The 26555-nt window shown below is 37.5% G+C and overlaps 1 protein-coding gene across 15 annotated transcripts in view; it reads right to left on the reverse strand.

The window, feature by feature from the left end:
* The window catches only part of il1rapl1a (interleukin 1 receptor accessory protein-like 1a), a 269927-nt gene that overhangs the window by 126148 nt on the left and 117224 nt on the right, over nucleotides 1-26555 (reverse strand). For 6 of the 15 annotated variants that reach the window (NM_001077576.2, XM_073912166.1, XM_073912163.1 and 3 more), the window contains one exon: nucleotides 2420-2517. In NM_001077576.2, coding sequence (NP_001071044.2) covers nucleotides 2420-2504 — 85 coding nt within the window. In that variant the 5' untranslated portion in view covers nucleotides 2505-2517. Of the gene's footprint in view, nucleotides 1-2419; nucleotides 2518-3061; nucleotides 3123-3231; nucleotides 3294-3475; nucleotides 3535-10156; nucleotides 10337-10398; nucleotides 10460-26555 lie in introns of those variants that run through there. The other 9 variants (XM_073912170.1, XM_073912165.1, XM_073912168.1 and 6 more) reach the window with 5 other exon arrangements.

The following is a 26555-nucleotide window of genomic DNA, read 5'->3' on the forward strand; positions in this document are numbered from 1 at the left end:
TAGAAGCCTTTCCAAAATATAAATTTCAGGTGTTTGTTGGGACAAAAGCTCCTTTTAATAGTGAAAAGACCTTCTATCATGTGCCACTGTTTTTATTTAGAACACAATGTAAATCAGCCTTTATTAGCGGAGTCAATCTGGCAACCTGTTCTTGTGTGTGTTTTGAACCAGGAGTGCAATACCTAGTTTACATACAATTACATACTGCACCTTCAATGTACTAACCCCTCTGTAAATGAAATGCTGGGTTACACAAAATTATTTAATGTTGTCCCAACATAATTGTATAAAGTTAAAACTTAACCGTAGTTAGATTTAAACAAATTCAGCTCGAAGGAGCTGCAAACAAATAGATGACAGAACTGAAACTTTCACATGATCTTGTGGGACTAAGATTGAAATACAGACAGGATGAAAATTCAAACATTTTCAAAAAAGCATCAATCTTTTATAGGATAGTCAGGGGATGTCCTTAGCCTACCCCTCAAGTGCATGATTATCCCAGTAAAGGAACACATTGGCTTTTGACAGTGTTTATATATGAAACAGATTTAAAAATGAAGTTACTGCTAATATTGGCCAAAATATTTAAGACAAATGTTATAGGCATCCAAATACAAACAGGATATATAGGAATCAGGATATTTTGACCGATACAAGAAAAAATGTTTTTAATCTTTCAGTGGTTTTAGAAATGTAAAAAGGTTGAACATAAAACAATCAAGCGGTCCAAAACAAATCTCAAGAATTAAGTTGTTTCAGCTCATTTTAAATAAGTAGTTTAAACAAGTAGCAGGCAACAAGGAGGCTCAGTGGTAAGCACTGTCACCTCACAGCAAGAAGGTCCCGACTAACCTGAAGAAAAATGAATGAATGAATGAATGTTTTTACAAATTTAAATAGGTTGAACGTAAAACAATCAAGTGGTCTGAAACAAATCTAAAGAATTAAGTTATTTCAGCTCATTTTAAATAAGTAGTTTAAATAAGCAGCATGACAGGCCCTGAGACAGAAGGTAAATAAACTGTTTGTTGAACGTATTTAGATTATTAAATTTGCATTATTTTTAAATATATTTTACTGTTTTCACTGCTCAAGTTCAACATTGCACGTTTTTCCAAAAGGTACCTTTTAATCACAATTCCCCCTCTGAAATGACTTTCCTTGTGGCTCGATTTCACTTAGGCTCTTCAGGCTTTTGTATAATGCTGGACTAGATTGGATATCCAATAACCAAATAGCCATTTAGGGACAATTGTAGCAAACACTCATTCAGATCACGGTCCATTCTGACATTCATAACATCCACTTTTCACAACCCAATCACAACCCTTACCAACAAAATCAACCCACGCTCAACAGTTTCTCTGCTTAAATATCCCGTTTCATTCGGAAAATATGCATCCTTACACAAGTATAATGGGTTATGAATGCCATTTCATGCTGACTCTAAGGTAGCGAAGCTGTCCTTAAAAGACTCCCGTCTCTTTCCATCAGACTGTATATAATAAGCATTTCTTTATCCGACGCTGAAATAGGGTTCACACGTTTAGCTCATTTTCACTGAATGCCTCAAGTTTCAGCAAATGAGCATCTCTTCTTTTGTCGCCATTATGCTCCAGGAGAAAAGCGAGATAACAGGAAATACAAATTTTTGGTCCTGAGGAACATCAAACTGCAGCTGAACTCACAACACCTCCCTGCACCTAATTATCTGGAGTACATGGTGGTCTTGGCTCACATTTTGTGCGCTTTTTCCCAGTCAGACACACACACACACACACACACACACACACACACACACACACACACACACACACACACACAATTCGCGCTCCCTTAAACACCCACACCCCCACACACACGCTCCCTCCCTCACACACATTAGAGTATCACCTCTGACAGATGGGCTGGCACTGCTCTCTTCCCAACCTGTTCTCTGTTGCAAATTGTATGTGTGTGTGTTTACATGTGTTCTTGTTAGTGTGTGTATGTGGAGTTTGGCGATTATGCACATGCCTACTTGTGCGTAAAGAAAAACACACACACACAGACACACACACGCGCGCACACTCACACACACACACACACACACACACACACACACACACACACACACACACACACACACACACACACACACACACACACACACACACACACACACACACAGACTCTCTCTCTCTCACACGCACTATTTCACTGTCTGAGCACACAAGAGTGACCTTCACCGTCAATGCTGCATTAAATTAAGCTTTAATATGTACAGTCACATGGCCCACGAGAGCGGTTTAGCACGGCAGCTTTCATTACGCCGTGAAATAATATTTGATGTTACACTTTAATGCGAAGTGCGAGCCCTCAGTGAGTAATGAGAGAGAGAGAGAGAGAGAGAGAGACAGACAGGAATTGGACATACCTGAGCCTCTTTTTGACACCACCTTCAGAGACAGAGACACAGAGACGCCGCAGAGCAGGAACAGCACTGGGTTGAGAGCTGTCATCTTCCTCTCCAGCCTGACGGAGACACAGAGAGAAACCGCACATGTCATATGGGCAACATACAAGCAGCAGCTTCCCACGTCCAGACCTGCATTCACATCTTCTCTGCCAAGAACAGGATTTAAAGGTGAAGTGTGTAATTTTGTCGATGTTAAAACCCAGAAGACTGACTTCCCGAGGATGGTAAACACGCTGACGCTGTCAAACATTGCTCTGTTTGCTTCAGCGGCCCAACATTTCAACTTCACACTTAACCAATGGCATAAGTCCGGGGTAGGACGACTTTTTTTTAGAACAATAGAGGGCGTGTTTGACAAGTGCTTTTTTAAACATCTTACTCTCATAGTAAACACTCTTTAAATCATTTTCAGGTGAAAAAAAAATGCTGAAGTGGCTTATGTAACGGGTCCCACACGAGTGGAATCCGTTCTGCGTTGTGTTGTTGTTTTTCAATAAAGGACTCCAAACCTCTTACCGCTTGGCACTGTCTTTATTTTCTGCACAAATAGAAAATGTGTTGAAAACATGCATTCTGTGATTATGATCTTCATTAAACAACCGTTTAATGTCTCCATTAACCACGAGACAACCTTCTCTCAGCTCAGAAGGAAGTGAACTGCGATAGCGATTTCTTGAAAGAACATGTATTAAACTAATCTGCTTAACATAAGACTAAATTAATATTAATGACATGAAATCACAAAAACTACCAACAATACAAAAACATACCTGCACAAATAGAAAATGTGTTGAAAACATGCATTCTGTGATTATGATCTTCATTAAACAACCTGTTGGCACACGAGGAGTAATTACAGCATGCTAATATGTGCTAATCTCACTCACAAATGCAAACGATCTCAATCACAACCATTTAGAACCACAGTTTCATATTTCCACATCACAGAGTATGTTTAGCGAAGCAACAAACATTTTAGATTTAAAATATACAATCAACCGTCAATAATATTACCGTTTAATGTCTCCATTAACCACGAGACAACCTTCTCTCAGCTCAGAAGGAAGTGAACTGAGAGAGCGATGAGCGCGCACACAAACGAGTATACACTCTTAAAGTGACAGTACACTTGAACAGGTCCTGAAAGTCACATACAAGCATGAACTCAAAACGATAAAATAATATATAATAATATCAAATGAAGTAAATTAAAGTTATACTCAATAGAAAAAAGGATTTTGAGTGAAAATAATATTACCAAAATAACTCTGTTACATTCACCCCTCCTTATTTTCATCAAAATCTTTCAATGTACCAAAAAGACATTCCCAGTGAACACGATACTAGCACAAGTGACTCGCAAATCTAATTCACGAAACCAACATAAAAGTTACCTCAATTTCAAGGTTAAGGAAAACAAGAGGTTGATCAAGTCTCAAATTCCCTTTAAGTTAATGTGATGCCTAATACACCACACAGCACTTGGCTCTATTAAACTTGACTTGTCACAAACAATGTCAGTACATTAAATTATTAAGACTTCAAAATGAATTCTCAATTTAAACAACTTGAACTTTTGAAACTGGCATCTGCACCATAGATTCAATCAATCTGTTTACAGATTTAACTATCCTTCCAACTCTCGTTCTAACAGGCTTGACAAGATCAGCATTTTCAGCACCTCTCAACGATGGATCACTGCACAGTAAGTCAGGAGAGCCAGGTAAGTATTGTGCAATTTCATTTGAATCTTGTTCATGTTTCTCATTTGTAGGCAACTCATTGGCAGCACCAGGAGATTGATGGATATCTGCATCCACTGTGTCTACCTCATCCAAATCATGAGAGTTTTCTAAATCTACAGGTAAAGTCACATGAACCACAGGGTTGCGGTCTGATTCACAAACAGGAAGTGGGTAAGGATAGTCAGAGGAAGATTGAATTGAGCTCTCAGTGAACGAAACAGCAGACAAGTCTTCGCTTGAGTCCTGATCTGCTCCATTCTGATCAGACTCCACAATGATCAGTGGCTGATTATTTTCACTGGTACTTTGCTCTTTATCAATTCCAACAATTGGCAAGAAATTCACTTCCAGTAAAAGATTCCTATGCACAACTTTAGTGCGGCCTGATGCATCCCTTATCCTATAAACATGAATGTCAGGATTCACTTCAACAACAGTAAACACTCCGTCTTCCCATTTGTCGGCCAACTTCCTTTTGCCTCTTTCTGATTTATTAGCCACCAATACTCTATCCCCCACCGACAAGTGAGTTCCTCTAACACGCTTGTTGTACTGATTAGCCTGATGTCTTTGCTCGACAGAGGAATGCTTTTGAGCGATATCCATAGCATTTTTCAAGCAGCACAGTAAAGACTTGACATAAGAGTCGTAATCAGCAATGTCGGGGTTATCGAGTACTTGATTGAACATGATGTCAACCGGAAGTCTGGGTATGCGGCCAAACATCAAAAAGAAAGGTGCATAACCTGTAGTTTCGTGAATAGTTGCATTGTAAGCAAATGTGAGAGTTTGGATCTGTTGTGGCCATTGACATTTCTCTTTTAAAGGGAGCGATCGAAGCAAATTACCCAAGGTTCTGTTGAAGCGCTCCGTGCCACCATTGCCCATTGGGTGGTAAGCTGTTGTGTGAGATTTTGCGACACCAGCCAGACGAAGAAGCTCTGCTATGAGGTTACTCTCAAAATTTGTGCCCTGGTCAGAGTGTATGCGTTCTGGAAACCCGTAGATGCAAAACACATTGTCCCAAAGCTTTTTTGCAACTTGCTTTGCTGTTTGATTAGCGCAAGGGAATGCATGAGCAAGCTTGGTGAAGTGGTCAGTAACTACGAGGACATCCACCGAACATTGTTTGCTATTTTCTGCTGACCAAAAATCTATGCACACCAACTCCATCGGGGCTGTGCTCTTGATATTCTCCAAAGGGGCACGAGCAGCAGGTTCTGGTGACTTTGCAAGGACACACCTTCGACAGCATTGAACATATTCTCTGATATTCTTTTCCATATCAGGCCAATAAAAGCGTTGTCTTGCAAGTGAAATAGTACGGTCCTGCCCTTGGTGGCCTGCGAGATCATGGATACCAGACAGAGCTTTGTTCCTCAGACTATCAGGCAGTACATACTGTAATCTTTTCCTCTTAGTCAAAGGGTCTTTCGTCACTCTATATAACACATCATCTCTAACTTCCAACTTACTCCACTGCTTCAACAGTCTTATTACTTGAGCACTTGCACCATGCCTTTCTCTTCTTGATGGACGTCTCTGTCTAATCAAGAATGACAACACCTTGGATATAGTCAGATCTTCCTGTTGACTGTCCTTGAGCTCCTGGGCAGAGAGCACTGGTAAAGTCTCCTGACAACCCGATATCATCTGAACATGATGGACTAAATGAAGGGCTCTTGACTCTGCTCCGTCTGTCCAACTGCAGTGTGACTGACAAAGAGCTTTGACTTCATCCACGTTGTAGTCAACACTTTGCGAAAGACACTCCATGGGCTGATTTGGCTGAATATGGCTACTGACCCTGAAAACATCGTGAACGGAATCTTCGCCTATCCCACTGGCCTCCTGCATCAAGTAAGAATACGGCTCATTCAACAGTCTCCGTCCAATTGGCTCAACAAAAGGGTCGCGACTCAAGGTGTCCGCCACAACATTAGCTTTTCCGGGCAAATGTTTCAGGTCAAAAGTGTATGCCGCCAGTTTGGAAACCCATCTCAACTCATAAGCATCAAGTTTTGGCTTAGTCAGAATATATGTGAGAGGGTTATTATCCGTCCAGATGGTAAATTTGTGGCCTTTCAGCCAATGGCTGAACTTCTCACATACACTCCACTTCAGAGCCATAAATTCTAGTCTATGAGCAGGATATCTGCGCTGCGATGTACTGAGGGTCTTGCTTGCAAAAGCAATGGGTCTGGCTTGTAGTTCACCTTTTGGCACTTGGGACAATACAGCCCCTAGCCCGTCCAATGAAGCATCAACAGAAAGAATGAAGGGCTCATTGAAGTCAGGATGTGCAAGCATGACACACTCCAGTAAAGCAGTCTTAAGTTTGTCAAAAGCGACCTGGCACTCTGTAGTCCAATCTGCAGGGGTAAGTTTACGGTAAGTGCCTTGAAACTTCCTTTCCTTAGACAATTTTCCTCTTCTTTTCTGTCCAGCTGTAAGGCCGAAAAGAGGTTTAGAGATAGATGAGCAGTTTGGAATAAAGTGTTGGTAATAAAATACCATGCCAAGAAAAGACTTAATCCTTTTGACAGACGGTGTGCAGCCATCATTATCCATCAGATCATGAGCAGTCATCCTTGTGATGACCTCCACTTTTGCTGGATCAACTGACACACCTCCACTGTCAATGATATGGCCAAGGAATCTTACTTGACTTTGAAGTAGATGACATTTTTTAGGTGAAAGTTTCAGATTGTTCTCCCTCAGTCTATCAAACACTGTACGCAGCCTGGACAGAGCCTCACTTTCAGATGGTGCAAAAACAAGGAGATCATCAAGGTAACATAGAAGCTTTGAAAAGTTCAAGTCTCCGAAGATCCCAAGCATCATTCTCATGAAGGAGGCTGGACTATTACAAAGCCCCTGAGGCATTCGATTATATTCATGAAGGCCTAGCGGTGTAGTAAAAGCCGTATATTTTTTGTCCTCCTCACTCATTGGAATATTATAAAACCCTGACGTGAGGTCCATAGTGCTGAAGAAGCAGTTTCCTCCAAGCGCAGCCAGACAGTCAGCCTGGTGAGGCAAGGGGTGTGCGTCTTTCATAGTTCTGGCATTTAACCACCTGAAGTCTGTGCAAATACGCAATCCACCATCCTTTTTCCACACCATCACTAATGGTGATGCGTACTCACTTGAAGACTTCCTGATGATACCTTTTTCTTCCATGTCAGTGAGAACTTGCCTTAATTTTTCATAGTGGGCAGGAGGTACTCGCCTATAAGGCAATCGAAAGGGTCGATTATCCGTCAGTCGTATTCGGTGCACATATCCAGTGGCTTCACCACAGTCCAATGGATGCTTGGAGAAGATGTCTTGGTAATCAGCTAGTAACTGGGTAAGTTGAGATTTACAATCATCACTTATCTGACTCCAGTTGACGTCAATTTCCTCAAGACCCAGGTTCAGCAGATTTTTGTCAATGTGGTCAGCTGCACAGGAATTACATGAATCATCTGACTTGTTTTCCACTAGAGTAATGTGCAGTCCCTGAAAAATCTCAAAATCTTCAGATGCAATACATGGAAACACATCAGCCATTTTGCTGTTCCTCTTCAATGTGATCACTTTATTTGTCGGATTCATAACTGTCATAGGCACCCACCTGTCACCCCAAAGTGGTACAACAAGACGACCAACTAGAATGTCTCGAGGCATAGCTTTTGAATTGGTCGGCTCAACGATCACTGTGCTGCCTGGCGACATGGGCACATTAGATGGCAAACGGCCCCAGACCAAATGTTCATGCTTTGGTAAAAGTACCACCGCTTGAGTGAGTTTGACAGTGCCTATTTTGTCAGGAACAGTGTCTCCTTTCCAACGCTCAACACCCGTAAACATTGACAAGAACTGCTGAACGTCTTCATCAAACTTATTGTCAGGTCTAGAAGCAATGTCCCAATAATCATTGTTGTTCTTCAGCTCATGAATTAAGTGTTTAATGATATTAGAGCCCAGAATAAGATCATCACGCTGGCCAGGCACGACCAAGCAAGGTGCAACACACCGAGTGTCAAAGAACTGGATCTCCAAATCATAGAAACCATCAGGCTGGGTTTGCTGACCTCCACAGCCGATCAAGACAATCTTTTCTTCTGAATGCTTTTTTTCAGGCAAAATGCCTGCAGAACTAATTTTCTCCACAGCATGTTTACTGATTGTGCATGCCATAGAACCGGAATCAATCATTCCGTTAAGAATAACGTGGCCATTGACACGAACAGGAACATAGAAAAGGCTACTGAAGGCTTCGACTTTCTGACTAGATTGTACAACTATCTTGGTCCCTCTAGGAGCACTATTACAGTTTTTCTCATAGAGCTGGGCAAGATCGCATTCTTCATGAAGGTATTTAGTATCCATACCCACATCACCCCTTCCATAATGCGGGTTCAATAGTTTAACTGGTTAGGTGGTCTGCCAGCCCCACTTTCCAATTGATGCTGGTTACGATCAGCTCGCTGAGGGCAGTCCTTTTTCCAGTGTCCAGGAGTTAAACACTTCAGACATCTGTTATCCTGTCTACAATGTGACACCGTTGAATGATCCAAAGATCTACAAACCCTGCATGGTTTGCGGTAAGTCTGAAATGTTGTAGCTTGATGATGTGGGCTAACTTGAAATTGGGTCTGTTGAGTGACAAGACGGTCCAATAGACTCACTAGACTTTTCATGCAAGCACTGTCACTGCCAGACTGCACCATAGGAGAAGGTGGAATGGACAAAGGAGAGTTAGAAGCAACTGTCTCAACAACATCAGGACTCTGAGTGCAAGCTCTATGTTCAGTTATATTCAAACTGTGTAAATTAGTGAAGGTCCTAGCTTTCCTCTCTTGCATATGTTCATCAAGTCTCTCCTGTATCTCACCAGCTGACCATTTCTCTGCTGATTTGAATTTGAAGACATTAGAAAGAGACTTATCTGGGCAGTGCTTGATAAACATCATGCTGATTTCATGACTTGGATCACAAACGCGCCGACCTTGTCTCTCCAGGCATTCCTTGGCAACATCCATTGTCTTGTTCAGCCTGATCCAATACTCCATTGCATCTTCAGATGGCATCGGTAAAGTATTGTAAAAATCGGCTAGGGGCATACTAGAATAGGAGATGGTGCTGAAATGCTGTTTTAAAATGTCAAAGATCAAGCGAGGTTTACTGGTGCAGTCAGCAGATGTGTTATTACGCAATTTAATTTTCACTACATCACCTGCTTTCCCCATTAGCCTATCCAATATTTCTTGTGACTGCTCATCAGTCGGAATAGCACGTTTTCTCAGGTACAGGGACATAATATTTTCCCACTCTTGTACAGTTAATTTATCTGAACCATCGCCCCTAAATATTGGTGGCTCTTTTACATCTGACTGCATCACTAGTTTGACATTAGACAGTGTCATCTCAGCTGGCTGTTCAGAATTACTACGGTTTGTACTGTTATCAGAACGTAGCTGAGCAGTAATAGACTGTCCTACTTTTTCAGCTATTTCACTGATGAGTGAACTCAAATCTGAATTTTGGTTAATTGGAGATGGCATGGCACGATCAACATATCTTGTAGAAGTCAGAACAGGTGTATCAAATGCTCTGCTAGTAGGCCCTGGCATCCTAGGTTCAGAAGGTATTCTGAAAAAACCCCTTCCCCTACCAAACTGGATACTTTGGTCAAACACCTCATTGTCCTTCATCTCTTCAGCAAAGCTATTAACGCCTTCTGCCATATTGCTGTATTGTACCAATTAATTATCTTCAAATTTAAATCAATAAATGAACTGAAATATTGTACTGAACAATGGCAATCAATAACAGTAACCAGTCAGCAAATGTATATTTTAAGAGTCTGAAATCAGTTCGAAAATGTCTTCTGTGAGAGAAAAAAAATGTATATAGTCCACCTCACTTTATATAAAATAGTCCTTTTGTCTTTGAAAAGTACCTAAAACCAGTCCATGCAGCTTCCACGGCGAGCGAGCAGACGTCGGTCTTCAGATGGATCCTTAAAAGGTCACGGCACCATTGTAACGGGTCCCACACGAGTGGAATCCGTTCTGCGTTGTGTTGTTGTTTTTCAATAAAGGACTCCAAACCTCTTACCGCTTGGCACTGTCTTTATTTTCTGCACAAATAGAAAATGTGTTGAAAACATGCATTCTGTGATTATGATCTTCATTAAACAACCGTTTAATGTCTCCATTAACCACGAGACAACCTTCTCTCAGCTCAGAAGGAAGTGAACTGCGATAGCGATTTCTTGAAAGAACATGTATTAAACTAATCTGCTTAACATAAGACTAAATTAATATTAATGACATGAAATCACAAAAACTACCAACAATACAAAAACATACCTGCACAAATAGAAAATGTGTTGAAAACATGCATTCTGTGATTATGATCTTCATTAAACAACCTGTTGGCACACGAGGAGTAATTACAGCATGCTAATATGTGCTAATCTCACTCACAAATGCAAACGATCTCAATCACAACCATTTAGAACCACAGTTTCATATTTCCACATCACAGAGTATGTTTAGCGAAGCAACAAACATTTTAGATTTAAAATATACAATCAACCGTCAATAATATTACCGTTTAATGTCTCCATTAACCACGAGACAACCTTCTCTCAGCTCAGAAGGAAGTGAACTGAGAGAGCGATGAGCGCGCACACAAACGAGTATACACTCTTAAAGTGACAGTACACTTGAACAGGTCCTGAAAGTCACATACAAGCATGAACTCAAAACGATAAAATAATATATAATAATATCAAATGAAGTAAATTAAAGTTATACTCAATAGAAAAAAGGATTTTGAGTGAAAATAATATTACCAAAATAACTCTGTTACACTTAGCTTGAACAATACTGTACAAATATGTCTGATTTGAGCTGGGTTAGTAAATAACAACCTAGCAGCAACCATCCAGAACATCATAGCATCACCATAGCAACATGGTAAAAAAACTGAAAATACTTTTTTTTTTAACCTTAACAATGCATTCAGCTTCAATTTGATTAGTGATAGATATAATTTAAAAAAAAATCTAAAGGGCGTTTTCCACTACGATATCATATTTGAAACTTTAGTTGATGTGTAATGTAGCTGTGTGAACAAACTACATCTCTGATTGTAAGATGCTAAAAGTTCAATGCAAAGGGAGACATTAACTTTTACAGAGTTAGCTTAGCAAAGCCTACAGTAAACAAAGATTGAGGGCAACAAAAAAATTCATCTGGGCTAGTGAGATCACAAGGGCTTCCAGTTACGCGCAATTACCATGTGCATATACCCCACACAGGAAAGGGGCGTGGCCAGAGTCACTGTAATTTTATAGCAGAGAAAGCTAAAATGGAATTGGGCTCCAAAAGGACACGATACAAAAAGAGAAGTGCTTACAAGTTCATTTGAATTATGCTGCAGAGAATTATAAAAAAGTTATAGCTAGCATTTGACAAAGGATAGCTTCCAGAATCTCTTCCAGTTCAGTGCTCGATTCAGTTAAAACTCCTCCACCTGACGAAGCTGTCGTTTGTGAGCCACAACCTGTAAGTATTTTCAATTGTTAAAACTGATCAACTACATGTACAGTATCTAGCATTAACGGCATGTTGTAGCAAGGATGTAAACAAGGATGTAAACAACAGGAAATGCTGTTTGGCACCGCTAACAATTTAGCTATAAATTCATATTCATCAGTCAAACCGCTGTAAACACCCACAATCTTCCGCAGCGCTGCAGTGTCTCTTTAAGTAAGCCGCTTTCCCTGTGTTCTATATCTCAAATAACAAACACGAAAATGATATGTGAAAGTTTAATAAAACTTACACATGTTTATTCTGAATGTGTGTGAAAGACACTTGTCAGATTTTATTTTAGAGAGCAGGCATGAGGTTCAGCTGTGTCCATTTCATTCTCTGTCTGATTCAGGATCAAACTGATACGGTTGTTTACACAGTGCAAAAGCACGTGCTTGTAGGGGTTTCACACGGTGACGTGGAGTCAATTCACGAATCACAGCACATTATGTTAGCTGACCAATCAAAGCCTCTTGAGGGCAGGCCTTTCAGAGGAACTGGGAAATATGACAGTTGTTTTCATGTCAGCTGAGTAGTGTATAGAATAAAAGCAAGATATATGAAAAAATAACATGATTTTCTACAAATGAAGCATGAGCACACATTGCTTTACATCTTATAAACACAGCCAAGCCGTGAAAATTCAATGTGGACCACCCTTTTAAATTTTAAAATGCACTAGGACCCTAAAAATAAGTGAATTTCAGGCATGAAACTTTCTGCACATGCAGACTGATAGGTCACCAAGTCTGTTCCTATGTCATAAACTACAACTGCAGTAGATTGGATGCTCACACCTTGGTAGCCAATGAACTTTCTTTTCATCAGTTTAAAAGCTACGCGTCATACTACGCTGTTTAAACTGCGGCAAGTTTTCGAAGACCCTTCTCTGCCCCAGCTCCACCTGTGCTTAGAAATGCCAAGGGTGTTTAAATGTATACTATGTTTGCAGTAGCAGCATGTTATATTCTCAGACAGCATGTCTGAGCAGCAGCAGCAGCATAACAGATCTATACTGCCAAGACCAAATACATCAACATTACCATGTACATATTCATTACCATACTAAATTCCAAGCGTGTTTATAAGACTAACCTTCCATGCTAATGAGGTACAGATCATCATTAATGGGCAGGACTTCCCCCTTTGATGACAAAGGAAAAGAAAAATCAATTAAAGTGTTTCCGCAGACTGCTTTTCAAAACACTGATTAGAAAAAATACAATTATTATATTTAAACCATTAGAGGTTGACTATATGCACAGACTGTTGCCACACAACTGTGTTGAAAACTCTCATTAGCTGATTTTTGCATTATACGTCCTTTCAATCTGTCAAAATACCTGTTATTAAATGATCTATAAAGGTATATTGATACAAATATCTAGTTAGGTTGGTTTATTGATACACACAAATCGTCAACTTGGATTTATAAGGTTCTATCTGCATTCTGAATGATTTTGACATATTGAGCTTCAAAGTGTTTGCATTCTATAGCAAACACTGTGTGTACCATTTGTTTTTTAAATTAAAAGTCTTCAAATGTAAACAACATCATATAATGTAAATAAGTTGTTATTTAATTCGAATATGTCAATAACTCAATTTTGACAAAAATGTCAGATAGAACCTTATAATTCTAGGTTGACAAGATGTACCACAAAGTACACCTATTTATGGAAGCAAAATGTATTTTGTTTGTGTTTTGTTCAGAGTAACATTTATGTTATATTGTTAGAAATAACTATGTAGCTTTCGTAAATCTGCACAAATTTTGAGCAACATTGCGTCAACAGATTTAATTAAATGCCAATCATTCCACAGGGGTTAATACTGTTAACTCTTAACTATTCAAAATAATGAAAATGAAAATGGATGCAGATGGATTATGAGGGCTAACATTAAACTCAGGAAGTTTTCATTAAAAGCACACTCCTGTGACCTCATCACATCACAATCATTTTCATCAGTGTCCTGCATAGCAGTCATTCTGCAACACATTCCTGAAGATTACTCTGTTACCAATGCCTTTGTCTCAATTTAAAGGCTGCGGTCTCCAGAGGTGCATCCTGTCGCCCATATATGTCAAAAATATCCCCCATTTAAGTAAAGTAAGCACAATAAAATTGACTAATTCTAGAGAGGTGTAAATTACTGTAATTTCACTGCAGTGTAATGCTTTTTTTCTAAACGAGACAGCTTCAATGACGTAAGCAGCAGACAAATGCATCTCCAGGGGGTGCAGCCTTTGAAAATGAGACACGGCTATAAATTTATGAGTGCTTATTTTATGAAACCTTGCCAGGTACATGTAAACTGCTTCTGCTCTGTGTCACGTCTAACTACATCACTCATCTGGTCTAAAACTCACAGTAAACCATGGCTTCCAGGGGGGTTTTGCTTTAAAACACCTCTCAGGACACCTTAGCAACCACATAGCAACAAACTAAGAAAAAAAAAAAAAACATCAGAATAGCAACCACCCACAAGCACACTCACATTTTATTCTGAAATGTGCAAATCCTATTGTTCATATACTGACCACACAGCATCACTCAGACTAAACGTCATTCATTCTTATTAGCATGATTGATTTCAGCTCGCTAAAAATTACTCAGAACAACAAGCTGCCCACCAGCTAACACACACTGCATTTGTGTTCAATTCTAGATTATACTGAGAGATGATGGTTAATAATGTTTTCTAATATGTGCAATTACACATTTTGTCATGGCTTTAGTACAATTGTAGGAACAGTGGTGAAACATCGTAGTCAAGTAAAAGTACCATTACGTGTCCAAAAATGTAGTACAAGTAGAGTATCTGTTGTAAATATTACTCAAAGTATGAGTAAAGGGTAGCCCTTTTAAAAGAGGAGCGAGTAGTAAGTATTACCCTGGGAAAGGTTGATGCGTCAATATTTAATTTGGGTATGTATATGTAAATGTAACATTCTGTTGTGAATTAGTTATTGTTTAAGGCCATATCTGTGACATTCAGTCTAAACAGTCTCTGGGTGATTGCGTGTAAAGTATCTACTTGGACACTTTGAATGCTTCCTAACAGTTTGCTTCATGTCTTAAGGTTGTTCAGTACGATGCGATTTACTTTCTATGTGCGATTTGATTGGACAGGAATCGCGGAACGGATTATTCTAATCACCATAGACAGGAAATAATAAAGTAGTGGCTGCTGGTTGAAGGAAAGTAGTGGAGTAAAAGAATTGATACAGTACTCCAGTAAAAGTACATACCTTAAAACTACTTGGTATATTTCTGAGAAAACTACAGAAATTTGAGTATTTGTAATTTGTTACTTTACACCACTGTATAGCATCCTGCACACAAGGGTACAAAAGCTGTCACTGGGGCGGTACCTTTTCAAAAAGTACACTTATTTACCTTACAGGTGCATGTTGGTATCTTAAAAGAACATTTTTGGACCTGAAGGGTATACTTTTGTAAGTTTAAGATATTATGCAGAACACAACTGTACTTTTTAGTTATATATATGTACCTTTAATGTACAAATGTGGACCTGGTGTGCGTTTCCAAAAACCATTGTTAGCCAACTAAGGTGGCAAGCTCCGTCGTTACAAACATAGTTTGTTGATTTGCCATTTCCCAAATCTATCAATCCAACAATTATTTGTAAACTGTGTGGCAAACGTTTCCAATTCCACCTCTAGAGCTGAAGTTAGAAGCATAGTTTCTGATTGTTTTATTCCCAGTTATCCGCCCTATGCCCTACTCATTTCGAGCATCCCAACATTTACTTGGAATGATTAAAAAACCCATTAAAGTCATCTCTCTTAGGTGTCATTTGCTTTCAAAGTATTTTTACAGTTAATTTTTTTTTGTTGAAAACGTTTATGCCATTTTAAACACAACAGTGGCGCATATATATATAGCATATGCTAATGATTTTAATTTATAGTAGGTTATTTATTAAGAAATGCATCTGTACTGTAGGCCTTTATGACATGGGCAGAATATTTCTGCAGTGGATGTGTCAAATTGTAATTATTGTTATTATTATTATTTTATTTATTTTTTTAACTTGCATTTTTTTTCTTTTCTTAACAAATGCCCTACTGTAAATTACGACCATTAGCCTAACAATTTATATAATTTATATATAAGATTAGTGTGTTAGCTAAATGGTTTTTATGTTTTAGAATAGAATACGGATTATTCTTAATAACATTTGGAAAAGAAACATAGGCCCTATATGTGCCCTTTATATATATATATATATATATATATATATATATATATATATATATATATATATATATATATATATATTTTTTTTTTTTTTTTTTAAATAGGGAAAGCAAGTGTATGTTTTTATTACAACTAATATTGGATTTTTTTTAATGCATTTGCGTGTAAAACAATTTAATTTGCAAAAAAAAAAAGATTTTTTTTTTCTCTAAAGAAGTTGTTACTTCACCCCGTTTAGAGCATCATGTAGACATTTCATGTTATAACTAACTTGGTTTAAGTGATGGATCTCTGACAAAGCAGCTACCGCTTTAAAAAAAACACTCATAACAACATCGTTCTTTTCTCAAATGATGCATCGTACTATGATAATTCAGCCACAGGTTATGTCGTTTTTTGGAAAAAGGCACCCAAGATTGGTATTAAAGTGTTCCTTTCGAAAAGGTACTGCCCCAGTGACAGCTTTTGTCACTCGATTTTTGAGAGCGGGTAGCTCCAAAGGACAAAAAACATACAAATCTGTCTAGATGTTCATAGAGTTCAACTGCTGTCAAAATACTGGAATTTCTAAAATGTCTTAGGTACCATTAAAAACAAAACACTGACTTTAAATTCAGTTTTTATATATAACACATGGAGGGAAAACATTAAAGGGATAGTTCATCCAAAGTGAAAATTTTGTGTTAAATGTTTTATCTGATGAAAAAAAAAAACACTTGGATGGCCTGAGGCCAAGTAAATACGCTTCATTTATTTTTTCTTTTATTTTTTGGGAGTGTGAACTATTCCCTTTAAGCACATGAATCTTAAACAGCATCCCATTTAATTTACAGTTGGCCATAATCAAAGTATTTTCCATCCAACTGAAATGCATGCATTATTTGACATACAGACATACATTACTATTGTATTACAACATGCAATAAATATTTAATGGATATATATGAATAGTGTAATTTAATATGAATAATGCAATATTATAATTAAAAATCGGAATATATTACAGCAGTACATAATATTTCTTTATGTTCATTATACATATCGTTTCATTATCTACGCATATGTAGTGAAAATGACAAATGGTTCTCAGATATGTAAGCTTCTGTGTTTTTGTAATTAACTTCCTCCTCTCCATCTATTTCCAGCAGTAATTTGTACAATCTGCAACGTTTAATTTCTCAGAAAATCATACATACTTTTTACTTTCTCCATATATATGCATATGTGCAAGACAAAGCTCATAGAGATGCAATCTTTAAGCGCTTCTCTCTTGGTCAAATCATATTAAAGTATGACTTCTTCATATTTTATCTGATTTCTGTGCCTTCCCTCGAAGCCACTCAATCACCTGAGTTCTGTGTTCACATTTGAAATCCATTTTAATCTCTGTTTGCTGTCTGTGCACAACGTCCACATAACTCACACAACTGAGAGGTTATAGAAGCCTGTTTTCAAAGGAAACCCGGACCATTTCTAACAGAATAAGCACTTTCCCCCTCTTTATATCTCCTTTCATGAGTATTTAAAAAGCTCAGTTGTTTTTAACAGACACATGACTGTTAAAACTAAATCTGTCCGTGTAACATTTTAAGAGAGCTAATTAAATTGGTTAACAAAGAGGTCATAAATAAAGAAAGAGATATGCAGTAATGATTTTGTGTATTCATCTCTCTTTAAAGTGCTAGAACAAATGATGGGTGCGATCACAGAGGAACACTATGTGCAAGGCTACTGATCCAAAATTTGTCTGAAATATTCATTAACAAAGAGGAACAAAAGAGTCTGGTGCATGGATTCACTCAAAGGAAAAGAGTTGACCATTTTAAACACCCTTTTGACTTTCTGTCATTATTATTGTATAAATAATTCCACACATTATGAAAAATAGGGGGGCACGGTGACTCAGTGGTTAGCACTGTTGCCTCACAACAAGAAGGTCACTAGTTTGAGCCCCAGCTGGGACAGTTGGCATTTCTGTGTGGAGTTTGCATGCTTTCCCTGTGTTCATGTGGATTTCCTCTGGGTGTTCCGGTGTGCTGTCGATTTGCCTCCCATTCGAAAAGTAGGTAGCACATTTTGATGACGCAATATGCTACACATCAGATTTAGCTACAAGTGTAAATTTTAACCTGGAGTATAGTGTGATGTAAAGCTGTAATATCACCCTAACTAATCCCTAAACCCAATCTCAGAACCATTCAAATACAGTGTTGGTATTATAATCTGATGAGTGGGACAAAATGTCAGGACACCAGTTTGTCCCGCAGTCCAAAGATATGCGCTAGAGATGAATTAGGTAAGCTAAATTGTTTGTAGTGAATGAGTGTGTGTGGGTGTTCCCCAATACTGGGTTGAAGCTGGAAGGGCATCTGCAGCGTAAAACATATGCTAGGATAGTTGGCGGTTCATACCACTGTGGCCAACCCTGAAATAGAGACTAAGCCAGAGGTGTCCAAATTCGGTCCTGGAGGGCCAGTGTCCTGCAAAGTTTAGTTCCTACCCCATCAGACACACCTGGGCCAGCTAATCTAGAAATATTCCTGCTGGTGTTGAAGCAAGTTGGAGCTAAAATCTGCAGGACACCGGCTTTCCAGGACCGAGTTGGGACATCCCTGGCTGAAGGAAAATGTATAAATCATGTAAAATATCCGTTAATTAACAGTTTCAATTTTGTGATCACAAAGACACTCACATTTTAGTTGTTTGAAAGATTATACTGTATTAGAAATAACATGTAGAGAAGCAACAAAAAAGCACTGTCAGCTCATTACCAAGTATACAGTAATTTACAGCACCAATCTAGTAATAATATCACTTCAAACTTCTTAAATTGTCAATTAAAGTAATTTTGTTAAATATTTTAACACCAAAAGTCAGAGAATGAATAAACCAACAGTGCAATTCAAAGCAATAAACAGAAAAAAGATAATAAAAAAAATATGGAAGAAAATAAATATTTTAATTATTTTTACAAAATCCACAGTGTGTAATTAGTTAAATAAAATTCCAGACATGCTACACTGTAAGAATTATCCATAAATTAGCAGTTTTTTTATTTTGTGATTCTATTTTTTGTTCTTCCACGTTTATTTATGCTTTGAATTGCATTGTGGGACCTTGATTTTTCTAATAACTTTAACCTTGAAAAGTTAAAAAAAGTGAGTTTGTTAAAATTTTTAATAGTTTAAAGGTCCTATGAAATTAAAATGACATTTTTTTTAAAATTTAGAATAAGTATTATTCGTTTTAAGATATCTTTAAGCAAATTTGCTCTAAAACAGTGGCAAAATTCACGTTTAGAAGATATGAAACGATATACGTAAACATGTAAAGCTTGTAGTTTGTCACTTTCGCCTAAATGGATTAGTAGTTTTATTCACATCACCTCATACTTCAGTTTCTCATCAAATCTTGACCAATTAAATGTTCTTACCCCCTTTAAGACGCTTTTCATTTGCTTTTCATTTAATGTACTTGAGCTCAATTACTCTCAGCAGCTATGTCTCCTCCATTCACCTATTTTTTTGCATATTTTGGATATGCACATAAAAAATGGTTGATGAAAACAGCAAGATGCGCATAAGTTTTGAAAATGCACATAAAAATGTATGCGCATAATGTATAAAGATGGAAACACTTTTACCGAACAAATTCCAATATGTGCTTGAAAAAAAGTCATGTGATATTGTTATAAGAGATCATGTGATAATAAAAAAAGGTCCATGAATGGACAAATCAGCAGGCTGAGCACATTGTAAAATATCTGAAATTTTGGTTGGGTCATCTAAAACGCCTTAGCCATTTCAGTATTAGTGTTACTCATTCATTCATTTTCTTTTCGGCTTAGTCCCTTTATTTATCTAGCATCGCCACAGCGAAATGGACCACCAACTTATCCAGCATATATTTTACCCATCACTGGAAAACACCCATATTGTACATTCCACATACACTATGGACAATTTAGCCTACCCAAATGTCTTTGGACTTTTGGGGAAAACCGGGGCACCTGGAGGAAACCCACGCAAACATGAGGTAACATGATCGGGCTACCCACTGCGCCACCATGACGCTCTTATTAGTTTTTATTAAATTATAAATTACCTACAGTCTGTGCTCCACATCTGACGCTTCAAACGCCACCACGTGTTCATTGCGTGTCAGCATTGTCTTTTGAGGTGCAAGTCATTTATTAAATAAGGGAAAGATTCACGCAGCTTCTCGTACCACAGCAAATTCCAATTTTATTGTTGATCTTTGGCACCAGTTATTCAGGAAGTGACGATTTTGTTCTCGTTGACTCATTGGATGGAAACGCTGCTTTATTCGCATGTCTTTTATGCTATATTCCAGTTGTGCACATAAATTTAACTCACATCTTTGGATAGAAACTACTGTCAGAGCAGTGATAAAACAAAATGCTATTGGATGCTTTTTTTAAAGGGGAGGAGCAACTCTTTGTCCCACCCTCTGATTGTGTTTCGGTTAAGATTATGTCAAACATCGAATAAAAATACACATTCCAAAGCACTTAACGTTATCTTTAAAGTGATATATTGTCTGGTTTGGTGTTGTAAATTACGCTACAAAATCCTTGTAATAAACTGCCAGTGTTTTTTCTGTTATTTTACCGACTTATTTCTCTATATACAATTTCTTACACATCGTATTCTTTCAAACTACTGAAAATGTTAATAAACAAACTACTAATTGTTAATAAAAGTCACTTTGTCAAACTGTATAGCTAAATGTTTGACATCAAGACAAAGCCAAGATTAAGCTCCCATGATGCAATTCACAACTGTAAATAAAGCCAAGATTAAGCTCCAATAATGCAATTCACAACTGTAAATAAACAAAAAATAATTGTGAATCTCAAAATACGTAAACTGTTAATTAACAGATGTAGTTTTTTCAGGGTTTATTGTACGTCATCCACCTACAATCGCCTCTATTTACAGTTTCATTTGAAGTCTCCAACTGATAAAGCACCCTAAAATCATGTCAGGTTCATAATTCATTCCACAGGCCTGTCACATGACTCCCCCATGATGCACTGCTTCTGTCACTTTAGCGCAGACCTCTAAATTACTCCCTGCAGCTATACTATATTCTTGGAATCCCCTGCAAGACTTGTTAAATCTAATCAAATAACACCTATATTTCCTGCTTCTCGTTTTTACTTCTTCTTCAAATAATTAATGTAAACTTAATAAGTGTGTGCAAACCCTTCCTCTTCATCCGTAATTATCTTACAATAACATTCCACTGATGATGAATCGCATGCCAATTTCAGACACTAGAAGGCCTAAATCCCATCAGGAACAGTAGCATTTGAGAGGTTAATAGACTTTATTTTGTGTGTATGTGTATGTGTGTGTGGGGGAGTGTTTGTGTGTGTGTGTGTGTGTGTGTGTGTGTGTGTTAAAAAGGCAAAGGGGCGAAAGAGAGAGAGAGTGTGCTCTTGTGATCTCTTTAAAGGGCTTATCATCCCTCTCCCACACATAATCTCAGGGTTCCGAGAGAGAGAGGGAGAGAAAAAGAGAGAAGAAAAAAAGGTAGAAAATAAAGAATTCACATTTTCACAGCCACCATTTAATGTGAATGAGATCACTCATTACTGCTTTAATTAAAGGGATAGTTCACCCAACATGTAAAATTCGATCATTATTTACTAAGACCCAAAATTCAATTTTTTTCCCTCCTCTATGAGACACATTTTATAAGAAAGTCCTGGAACAGATTAATTCACGCAATTATTCATTGAAAATCTTGACATTTGCCAGAGAGGAGAGAAGTAGAGAAGTAGCAGTAGCTAAATTGAGAATGAGCCGTTCTTTTCAATGAACCAATTGATCCCGAATGATCTTTTTACAAATTTGATGGGTAGGGTTCATAATTAATCAATAATGACAGTTAACTGCTCACATGAGGGAGAAAGAGATCAATGGGTGAACTTAAGTTTTATTCTGTTCTTCACAAAATTACTTTATGGTTTTGATTCGGCATAGCCTGCTGGCTACCTTTTTATTAGGGCTGCAAGACATTGGAAAACTTTAACATTGCGATATTTTTTATTCTGCAATATATATTACGATATGAATACAACTTCACTATATGGCTTAAATAACTGTTTAGAAAGAATTTATCATTTTAATTATAATAAACAATCTTCAAGCATAAATAAAATTCAATAAGGAAATTGTTTTTCGAAGAATCGAACAGTATTCAAACATACAGTGATTGAATAATCAAATGTAAAATAATACTGCATAGTCTTCATTTAATAAACAATTCAATAACTTTATCATTATTTTTTAAAGTTACAAACTGTACATTTACTTATCTTTGAATGTTTTAAAAAACCCTCAAACAGTCACAGGCCTCAAAGAACAATTGCAAAATGATCAATTATAATCCAGACTCAACATCGTGTATACTCACGATGTGGCTATTGCAAATGATCACAATGCTGAAACGATATTGTAACCACGGGGAGTGACACAAACAACTGAAGTAGGATCCAAATGCAGGTTAATCATTGTCAGGCAAGCAATGGTCAACACAGGTGTAAACAGGTATATTGAGACAGTCCAGAATCGTAGTTGAATAACAGGCAAGGAGGTCAGAAGGCAGGCGGCAAACAAGGACAAAAGGATAAACTAGGCTAAGGTCAAAACACGGAGAAACAAGACAAGGAAAACACGTTGTAGTGTTACTATTACAGTTAACAAGACTCGGCCAACTGAAATGGTGAATGAGTGGCTTATGTAGTGAATGCAATCAGTCTCTGATAGTCCACAGGTGTTGCGAGTGTAATCAATCTAGATGAGTGAGCATGGGTGTAGGCGAAGTGCATGTCTGAATATGTAGTCCAGGAAAAGGCGGAAGTGTAGTCCATGGTCAGTTGTGAGTGAGAACCAGCGATCTAGTGGAATACGATCGCTGGTAATCGTGACAGATATATTGTGCAGCCCTACTTTTATGCCATATTTTTCACGTTTATGCCCCAAAATTAGACTTTTGTGGTGTTTTATTCAGGGTTATTATAGTAAGTCAAATTATCTTGGTTAATTTACCACAATTTCACTTAGTTTAACTTGAGCTACGCTAACTATGTTGAACATGAATAAAAGCTACAAAAAAACATTTTAAGTAAATAAAATGAAAATATAGTAAAATTAATTTTAAAAAATGCAGGGTTCCACACAATTCCTTCATGTTGTCCCAACACAAATCGATCAAGTTCACTTAATTGTTCATACAAATTTAAGATTGAACATAAAACAATTAAGTTGTCCCTAAAAAACTCAAGAATCGTGTTGATTCAGCTCATTTTAAATAAGTAGTTTGAACAAGCAGTAATAATATTATCTGAGTGTATTTTAACATAAAAACTACACTGATAATAAAATACTGACACCTACTTTACTTGTGGAATAATTACATAATAACTGAACTATCCTGATCCAGTAACTTTACCATTTATGTGAAGCTGCTTTGACACAATCTACATTGTAAAAGCAATATACAAATAAAGCTAAATTGAATTAAATTGAATTGAATTACAAGGCAACCAGTACAAATAATAAAAAAAAGCTTGGGCTCACATACGAGTGAGCCAATGATAAGCTATTTCTTTCAAATTCCACATGAAACCAAATATGACTGACCCTATCTCACTGGAAAATATTTTACATCATGTCAATTCACATCATGTGAAAAAATTGCATAAAAAAGCACAAAGATACATTCTCAAGCATGACTGGCACACACTTTTTAAGACTGCACAAAATGTCAGAATAAGAGCCTTCAAATTCCTATTATTATCAACCACTTCCCCAAAACATTAAATTATGAATTGCTTCGAGATATATGTGTTATAATAACTTACTTTAACATCAGTGTGAACTTGATTCTTCAATTTTGTGTGCTTTTTCATGCAAAACGTCCTTCAAAAATGCTTGGCTGTTATGGGTGGGTGCCATAGTGTTGTCATGCGGTTGCTAATGTGTTCAAAGTTATGTGTAGCATAAATGCCACATTCGACCACTCCAGACACATTGATGTCTCTCCTATCTTGGAACAGTCAAGGTGTTGTCACTCACGGTAAAAATCAATGAGGTTTTCCAAGATGCCACAACACTGCCTTGCTCAAAATGCCCAAGATTTACATTCCAGAAAGAAATGGCACAACCTTTACGTGGTGGTTTGCACTGTTGTATGTTTTTATTCCATACTACAAGTTCTTAAACTAAGATAATTTTAATGACATGTTAGCAAATGCCTTTATCTAGCTGTGTTGTGTCAGTTTAGCAAAAATCATATGTTGAAGTCTATTACACATACTGTATACAGTAGATATTCATGCTATAGAGGCTAATATACATGCTTGAATGCACATTTAACTTAATCGAATATTCACTGACCAAATGTAACCGTTCCAGTGAGGTGGAAGGTTTGTGTATAGCAGCCAACAAAAACAAACACTAAAAAAGCATCTATAGGGGCACCAGGTAGTGACAGGAACCCAATCATGATCACTAGCCACAAGGCCTGGTTCACCAAGAACTAATTTTCCTACATGCCATTTTTCAGGTTGCATCAGTTTTATAATTTAACTGTAAAATGAGGGCTAAATGGCCAATGACCACTTGTAGTGCCACATACTGTATCTTCCAGGCTGAGAAAAAAGAACAATGCACAGGCAAATGTGTAAATGGTGCTAATATTAGTCATCTAAATGTATATGCCTTGTAACACTTCAAAATTATTTGATAGAGTTTCATATTTCATAATAGTTTTATAATCACTGTAACTCATTTTTCCACAGCATGGTATGATTCACTTCAATTCAGTTGTGCTTGGTTCAGTTTGAATTTTCAAACAAAATGGTGGCATTGTCATTATAGTTGTGCAACCTCTAATGCCCTGACTTCCTGAAGAATGTTTAATTCCAGGATGTAAATATTCACAAAAGCACAAACATCACTTTAAATGGGTGCTCAGCTAAACAGTAAAAGTATTTATTCAAAAATGCGGCAACACCAAAGCTCCAAAAATGACAATTTGTTCAATTAAAAAAAGCTGATACAAGGCATGCAACATTTGTATAAAAAAGGTGCGACGCTATGGCGCAGTGGGTAGCACGATCGCCTCACAGCAAGAAGGTTGCTGGTTTAAGCCTCGGCTGCGTCAGTTGGCATTTCTGTACGGATTTTGCATGTTCTCCTCTGATTGTTGTTGGTTTCCTCTAGGTTCTTCTGATTCCCCCACAAGACCCAAGACTTGTGGTATAGGTGAATTGGGTGTGCTAAAATTGACCGTAGTGTATGTGTGTGAATGAGTGTATGGATTTCAGCTTGAAAGGCATCCGCTGCTTAAAACAAAGGCTGGACATGTTGGCCGTTCATTCTGCTGGTGCGACCTCAGATTAATAAAGGGACTAAGCCGAAAATAAAATAAATGAATGAATGTATAAAAAAGAACAGCATATTGTGATGAACACTGTCTGATGCAGAGCAAGTGTGCTTGAAACATTACATGCTGGTATCAGCCTTTTTTATTTACTAATTTGGCATTTTTGGAGGTTTGGTGTTGCTGCCTTTTTGAATAATTATATGCACGATTTCCCATCCAGTTCTCACTTGATCCACTCCTCGGATACTAACAATATCATGTGTTTTTTTTTTTTTTGTGGTGGTGGTATATAAAACGATTTAGTTTTTTGAACCAATTATAGAGCAGTGGATGCTGTTGACTAATTTAAGCATTAAGCTTGGTGTCTTGGGTTACAAATACAATGATGCTGGTGGAAATGCTGGTACTGATGATTTTCTTGCACCAATCACTGATCAGCAGTGTGTGCATTATATTTTGGTAATGGTACAGCTAGCTTGAAACCTCACCTGAGGTGAGAAAACAAACAGTAAAACAAAAGAAAATAGATACTAGGTGCAGAATGCAGTGGTAAAGCCACCAAAATTACTTAACTAAACCACATCATACCATACACTGGAAATATGCATTTAGTTTCTCCAAATTATGAATGATGAATTAAAATCCATCCCAGTTCCTGTGGTGGGAACACTAATCTATAGCATCTGTAGTGTTATATCTGTCAATGGCAGAGATGCCCAAAGTAGTGTCCACGGGCCAAAGTTGGCCTACTGTAATCTTTGATTTGGCCCACCACCCCATCTGAGAATGACGAGGGTTGGGGCGAATGCCTTCAACAGAGATCGTCATTTCTAATTTGGCGTAATCTATTTTGTTGGTTTGCTTTATTACTGAGCTACAAAAAGGCAAACTGAAATTAATTGTTTCAATTAAATGTAAACAAATCAGACTTTTTAAAATGTAAATACTGTCACTCGACAGATAGAGGACTATGCAGAAGAAATCTGCAAGCAAATCAATGCAAAAACTAGTATAACTCCATTCTGTTATAAATTAGATCTTGTTTTGTTTTTACGGCAATAGGATCACTATAAAATGTAAAAAAATATATATAGAGAGAGTATTAGTT

This window comes from Danio rerio, chromosome 9 (genome assembly GCF_049306965.1).
Source record: "Danio rerio strain Tuebingen ecotype United States chromosome 9, GRCz12tu, whole genome shotgun sequence".
NCBI classification, from domain to species: Eukaryota; Metazoa; Chordata; class Actinopteri; order Cypriniformes; family Danionidae; genus Danio; species Danio rerio.